Below are 7500 nucleotides of genomic sequence, written 5' to 3' on the forward strand. Positions count from 1 at the left end.
TTAATCTGGTTACTACTCCTGCCCAGAAACTAGAATATGCATATAATTATTGGCTTTGGATAGAAAACACCCTAAAGTTTCTAAAACTGTTTGAATGGTGTCTGTGAGTATAACAGAACTCATATGGCAGGCAAAAACCTGAGAAGATTCTGAACAGGAAGTGGCCTGTCTGACAAGTTCTTGTTCATCTTGGCTCTTTTTATTGAAGACTGAGGATCTTTGCTGTAACGTGACACTTCCTATGGCTCCCATAGGCTCTCAGAGCCCGGGATAAAGCTGAATGATATCGAGGCAGCCCCAGGCTGAAACACATTATCGCGTTTGGCAAGTGGCCGATCAGAGGACAATGGGCTTAGGCAAGTGCACGAGTCGACCCCGTGCTTTATTTTCTTTCGTCTTTTTACCTAAACGCAGATCCCCGGTCGGAATATTATCGCTTTTTTACGAGAAAAATGGCATAAAAATTGATTTTAAACAGCGGTTGACATGCTTCGAAGTACGGTAATGGAATATTTAGACATTTTTTGTCACGAAATGCGTCGTGCGCATGACCCTTATTTACACTTCGGATAGTGTCTTGAACGCACGAACAAAACGCCGCTATTTGGATATAACTATGGATTATTTGGGACCAAACCAACATTTGTTATTGAAGTAGAAGTCCTGGGAGTGCATTCTGACGAAGATCACCAAAGGTAATCAAACTTTTCTAATAGTAAATCGGAGTTTGGTGAAGGCTAAACTTGCTGGGTGTCTAAATAGCTAGCCCTGTGATGCCGGGCTATCTACTTAGAAAATTGCAAAATGTGCTTTCACCGAAAAGCTATTTTAAAATCGGACATATCGAGTGCATAGAGGAGTTCTGTATCTATAATTCTTAAAATAATTGTTATGCTTTTTGTGAACGTTTATCGTGAGTAATTTAGTACATTTTTAGTAAATTCACCGGAAGTTTGCGGGGGGTATGCTAGTTCTGAACGTCACATGCTAATGTAAAAAGCTGGTTTTTGATATAAATATGAACTTGATTGAACAAAACATGCATGTATTGTATAACATAATGTCCTAGGGTTGTCATCTGATGAAGATCATCAAAGGTTAGTGCTGCATTTAGCTGTCTTCTGGGTTTTTGTGACATTATATGCTAGTTTGAAAAATGGGTGTCTGATTATTTCTGGCTGGGTACTCTGCTGACATAATCTAATGGTTTGCTTTCGTTGTAAAGCCTTTTTGAAATCGGACAGTGTGGTTAGATTAAAACTTCTTGGGGCTATGTGGGACGTTAGCGTGCCACCCGTGGCGCACCCTATCAACAGCAGGTGCATTTCAAGAGCGGCAAATTTGAGACCAAATAAATGTCAAAATTCAAGTTTTTCAAACATACAACTATCTGGCACCCTTTGAAAGATAAACATCTCCTTAATCTAACCACGTTTTCCGATTTCAAAAAGGTTTTACGGCGAAAGCATAAAGTTAGGTTATGTTAGGAGAGTACATTGACAATAGCTGTGTGTATTGTATTGTCAATTCAAAGACAGGCGTCACCAAAACCATAAAATCAGCTAAAATTATGCACTAACCTTTTACAATCTCCATCAGATGACACTCCTAGGACATTATGTTAGACAATGCATGCATTTTTAGTTCTATCAAGTTCATATTTATATCTAAAAACAGTGTTTTACTATGGCGTTGATGTTCAGGAAATCGTTTCCCTCCAATACCGGCAGTCAAGTCATCACAACAAAATAATTAATTAATATTAGAAAACATTGGTAAAATATTATATTGTCATTCAAAGAATTATAGATTTACATCTCTTGAACGCAATGGACTTGCCAGATTTAAAATTAATCTTACTGGGAAATCACACTTTGCAATAATCTGAGCACTGCGCCAGAAAAATACGTATCGCGATACAGACTAACCGCCATGTTGGAGAGATCTAAAATCGAAAATACTATGTAAATAATCCATTACCTTTGATTCTCTTCATCAGATGTCACTTCCAAAGAATCCCAGGTCCATAACGAATGTAGTTTTGTTCAAAAAAGCTCATCATTTATGTCCAAAAACCTCCGTGTTGTAGCACATGATCTAAGCCAGCCGGACTTCACTTCACTTCAAGAACGGAATTTTTTTTTCGTTCGTTCAAACATGTCAAACGTTGTATCGCATAAATCATTAGGGCCTTTTTTAACCAGAACATGAATAAAATTCAAGGCGGACCATTGGGTTCTCTTTTAAAACGTTTCGGAATGAGAGTACCCACCATCAACTCGCGCGCCAGGTGTCTAATGGGCCATCGCCGTTCCAACGCTCTTCTTCAGTCAGATCTCACTGTAGAAGACTCAAAACACTTTGTAAAGGCTGGGGACATCTTGTGGAAGCAATAGGAAGTGCCAAAATATTCCTCCTTCCCTTTGTTTTTCAATGGTATAGGCTTAAAGTCAATTCAACACATCAGGTATCCACTTCCTGTCAGAATCTGTCTCAGGGTTTTGCCTGCCAAATGAGTTTTGTTATACTCACAGACACCATTCAAACAGTTTTTGAAACTTTAGGGTGTTTTCTATCCATATATAATAAGTATATGCATATTGTAGTTACTGGGTAGGATTAGTAACCAGATTAAATCGGGTACATTTTTTTATCCAGCCGTGAAAATACTGCCCCCTATACCCTAACAGGTTGAGTCTTGTCTTTAAAATGGTGTAAAATAGTCATATGTTTGAGAAATTGAAGTAATAGCATTTCTAAGGTATTTGAATAACGCGCCACAGGATTCCACTGGCTGTTACGTAGGTGGGACGATTTCGTCCCGCCGACCCTAGAGAGGTTTAAGGAAGTTTTTTTTTCTACATGTAGTTTCAATTAAAACGTTTAAAAAGAGACAGTCAAAAAATGTAAAACTAATTTTTGTGGTCTCTGAATTTTTCATTAACATTTTCATTAACATGCAAAAGAAGGCGTTGCAGTTTTAAGACAGTCCCTTAACTCTCTTTTGTTGAATTGAGCAACATTTCAGTTTACATTTCAAGTTCAATAAAGGAAATACGACACTGAATTGCAAGAAAAACAAGGGGTGTAACGTGTTCACTATCGGTAACTGACTCAGAATATGCCATCAGCCATCAGCCATTAGCCAATTAGCCATCAGCCATCAGCCATGAGCCAATTAGCCATCAACCATATGCCATCAGCCATCAACCATCAGCCATATGCCATCCGCCATATGCCATCCGCCATATGCCATCCGCCATATGCCATCAGCCATATGCCATCGGCCATAAGCCATATGCCATCAGCCATAAGCCATCAGCCATCAGCCTGACATGTTCTGTTGAAGATGGTGTGTTAACCATCTCTCTAGGTGTCTATAGTAGAGTCCTGAGTTGTTAACCATCTCTCTAGGTGTCTATCGTAGAGTCCTGAGGTGTTAACCATCTCTCTAGGTGTCTATAGTAGAGTCCTGGTGTGTTAACCATCTCTCTAGGTGTCTATAGTAGAGTCCTGAGGTGTTAACCATCTCTCTAGGTGTCTATATTAGAGTCCTGAGGTGTTAACCATCTCTCTAGGTGTCTATAGTAGAGTCCTGGGGTGTTAACCATCTCTCTAGGTGTGTATTGTAGAGTCCTGAGGTGTTAACCACCTCTCTAGGTGTCTATAATAGAGTCCTGGGGGTGTTTACCATCTCTCTAGGTGTCTATAGTAGAGTCCTGGTGTGTTAACCATCTCTCTAGGTGTCTATAGTAGAGTCCTGAGGTGGTAACCATCTCTCTAGGTGTCTATAGTAGAGTCCTGAGGTGTTAACCATCTCTCTGGGTGTCTATAGTAGAGTCCTGGTGTGTTAACCATCTCTCTAGGTGTCTATAGTAGAGTCCTGGGGTGTTAACCATCTCTCTGGGTGTCTATAGTAGAGTCCTGAGGTGTTAACCATCTTTCTAGGTGTCTATAGTAGAGTCCTGAGGTGGTAACCATCTCTCTAGGTGTCTATAGTAGAGTCCTGGAGTGTTAACCATCTCTCTAGGTGTCTATAGTAGAGTCCTGAGGTGTTAACCATCTCTCTAGCTGTCTATAGTAGAGTCCTGGGGTGTTAACCATCTCTCTAGGTGTCTATAGTAGAGTCCTGGGGTGTTAACCATCTCTCTAGGTGTCTATAGTAGAGTCCTGAGGTGTTAATCATCTCTCTAGGTGTCTATAGTAGAGTCCTGGAGTGTTAACCATCTCTCTAGGTGTCTATAGTAGAGTCCTGCGGTGTTAACCATCTCTCTAGGTGTCTATAGTAGAGTCCTGGGGTGTTAACCATCTCTCTAGGTGTCTATAGTAGAGTCCTGGAGTGTTAACCATCTCTCTAGGTGTCTATAGTAGAGTCCTGGTGTGTTAACCATCTCTCTAGGTGTCTATAGTAGAGTCCTGGTGTATTAACCATCTCTCTAGGTGTCTATAGTAGAGTCCTGGTGTGTTAACCATCTCTCTAGGTGTCTATAGTAGAGTCCTGGGGTGTTAACCATCTCTCTAGGTGTCTATAGTAGAGTCCTGGTGTTACCTGGTCAACAGGGTAGTGTTTTAACCACCTTTCCAGGTGTGTATTGTAGAGTCCTGGGGTGAGACAGCGGTTCTGGAGAGATCGGATGTCGGACGGCGCCCCGCGTTGAGCGCTGATAACATCGTAGAAGGATCCGGTTCGTTCCTCAAGAGCCTTCTGGTGCTGAAATACACACACACACACACACACACACACACACACACACACACACACACACACACACACACACACACACACACACACACACACACACACACACACACACAATTCTTGAATTTGAATTAAAATAGTAAATAGGATACTGAATCTGATGAATGCTGAGTGAACAAAACATTAAGAACACCTTCCTGATACTGATAAACACTGAGTGAACAAAACCGTAAGAACACCTTCCTGATACTGATAAACTAACACTGAGTGAACAAAACATTAAGAACACCTTCCTGATACTGATAAACAAACACTTATTGAACAAAACATTAAGAACACCTTCATGATACTGATAAACACTGAGTGAACAAAACATTAAGAACACGTTCCTGATACTGATAAACACTGAGTGAACAAAACATTAAGAACACCTTCCTGATACTGATAAACAAACACTGAGTGAACAAAACATTAAGAACACCTTCCTGATACTGAGTTGCCCTCAGAACAGCGTCGATTCGTCGGGTCAGGGACCTCTACAAGATGTGGAAAGCGATCCACAGGGATGCTGGCCCATATTGACTCCAACGCTTCCCCACAGTTTGTCCTTTGGGTGGTGGACCATTCTTGATACACACGGGAAAAACCCAGCAGCGTTGCAGTTCTTGACTCAAACCGGTGCACCTGGTACCTACTACCATACCCCGTTCAAAGACACTTCAATCTGTTGTCTTGCCCATTCACCCTCTGAACGGCACACATTACACAATCCATGCCTCAATGCTTTAAAAATCCTTCTTTAACTTGTCTCCGGCCCCTTTCATCTACACTGATTGAAGTGGATTTAACAAGTGGACATCAATAAGGGATCGTAGCTTTCACCTGGATTCACCTGGTCAGTCTATGTCATGGAAACTTCAGGTGTTCCTAATGTTTTGACCACTCATTGTATATTTTGTACATAAAAGATCAAAACATTATATACCTGCACATGAAACAGTTGACAAAACCTGTATGTGAATATTTGAAGTTGTTACATTTCATGAATTACTGATACATTTTGTTCAATATGCAGGGAGGGGGTTGGGGAGAAATACTACATTTCCCAGAATGCATTAGATGTTTGAAAACGAGGCCAACGAAATGACCTGGATGTTGGATAAATAACAGTCGATTCTAAGCACTAAAGTTATTAAAAGACAATATCAACATTGTTTCCAGAGAAAAGTGTTGTAGACCGTCATTGTAAATAAGAATTTGTTCTTATGAACTGACTTGCCTAGTTAAATAAAAGGTTTAAATAAATAAATACATAAATAATATATATTATTTGATATCTGGAAGTGTGACCTGCCAGATGTAATGAAACACTTCCTGTCACTCAAACTCTAACTCAAAATTCTACATCCTGTTGGGGTTTGGCCAATACAATTCCAATTTCAGCTCATCAGTTGAATAGGAGTGTTTGTGTGTGTGTGTGTGTGTGTTACGGTCAGTGTGTGTGTGTGTGTGTGTGTGTGTGTGTGTGTGTGTGTGTGTGTGTGTGTGTGAAAGATGGTGTGTGTGTGTGTGAGAGATGGTGTGTGTGTGTGTGTGTGTGTGTGTGTGTATGTGAAAGATGGTGTGTGTGTGTGTGTGTGTGTGAGAGATGGTGTGTGTGTGTGTGTGTGTGTGTGTGAAAGATGGTGTGTGTGTGTGTGTGTGAGAGAGATGGTGTGTGTGTGTGTGTGTGTGTGTGTGTGTGTGTGTGTGTGTGTGTGTGTGTGTGTGTGTGTGTGTGTGTGAAAGATGGTGTGTGTGTGTGTGTGAGAGATGGTGTGTGTGTGTGTGTGTTTGTGTGTGTGTGTGCGTGATGGTGTGTGTGTGTGTGTGAGAGATGGTGTGTGTATGTGTGAGAGATGGTGTGTGTGTGTGTGTGTGTGAGAGATGGTGTGTGTGTGTGTGTGTGTGTGTGTGTGTGAGAGATGGTGTGTGTGTGTGTGTGTGTGTGTGAGAGAGGGTGTGTGTGTGTGTGTGTGTGTGTGTGAGAGATGGTGTGTGTGTGTGTGTGTGTGAGAGATGGTGTGTGTGTGTGTGTGTGTGTGTGTGTGTGTGTACCTGGTACCAGCTATAAGCCCTGTCTGAAGGGTTGATCAGCACGGTCAGTATCTTGGCTTTAGGCAGCAGGGCGGTGGCGCGGCGAGGAGCTTCTTCAGAGGGGAAGTAGGCAGAGCTCTTCTCAAACAGGAAGTCACTGGTGACGTTAGACGGGAGCGGGAACAACTCCATATACCTAGACATGAAGTATAATAACATAGATTTATAATAACATAGATTACCAGTCTATTCCCTGGTGGTAGTTGTATCATAGATATATAGTAACATAGATCACCAGTCTATTCCCTGGTGGTAGTTGTATCATAGATATATAGTAAGATAGATTACCAGTCTATTCCCTGGTGGTAGTTGTAACATAGATATATAATGACATAGATTACCAGTCTATTCCCTGGTGGTAGATGCATCATAGATATATAAAAACATAGATTACCAGTCTATTCCTTGGTGGTAGTTGTAACATAGATATATAATGACATAGATTACCAGTCTATTCCCTGTTGGTAGTTGTATCATAGTTATATAATATATATATATATAACAAAATAGATTACCAGTCTATTCCCTGGTGGTAGTTGTATCATAGATATATAAAAACATAGATTACCAGTCTATTCCCTGGTGGTAGTTGTAACATAGATATATAATAAAATAGATCACCAGTCTATTCCCTGGTGGTAGTTGTATCATAGATATATAATAAA

The 7500-nt window shown here is 40.8% G+C and overlaps 1 protein-coding gene across 1 annotated transcript in view; it reads right to left on the reverse strand.

The window, feature by feature from the left end:
- LOC115182776 (bifunctional heparan sulfate N-deacetylase/N-sulfotransferase 4) overlaps nt 1-7500 on the reverse strand; it is a 21783-nt gene that overhangs the window by 4143 nt on the left and 10140 nt on the right. Inside the window, exons 7-8 of the mRNA XM_029744224.1 lie at nt 6797-6971; nt 4550-4711 (exon numbers count right to left, since the gene is read on the reverse strand). Coding sequence (XP_029600084.1) covers nt 4550-4711; nt 6797-6971 — 337 coding nt within the window. The remainder of the gene's footprint in view (nt 1-4549; nt 4712-6796; nt 6972-7500) is intronic.

This window comes from Salmo trutta, unplaced genomic scaffold, assembly GCF_901001165.1.
Source record: "Salmo trutta unplaced genomic scaffold, fSalTru1.1, whole genome shotgun sequence".
Classification (NCBI taxonomy): Eukaryota; Metazoa; Chordata; class Actinopteri; order Salmoniformes; family Salmonidae; genus Salmo; species Salmo trutta.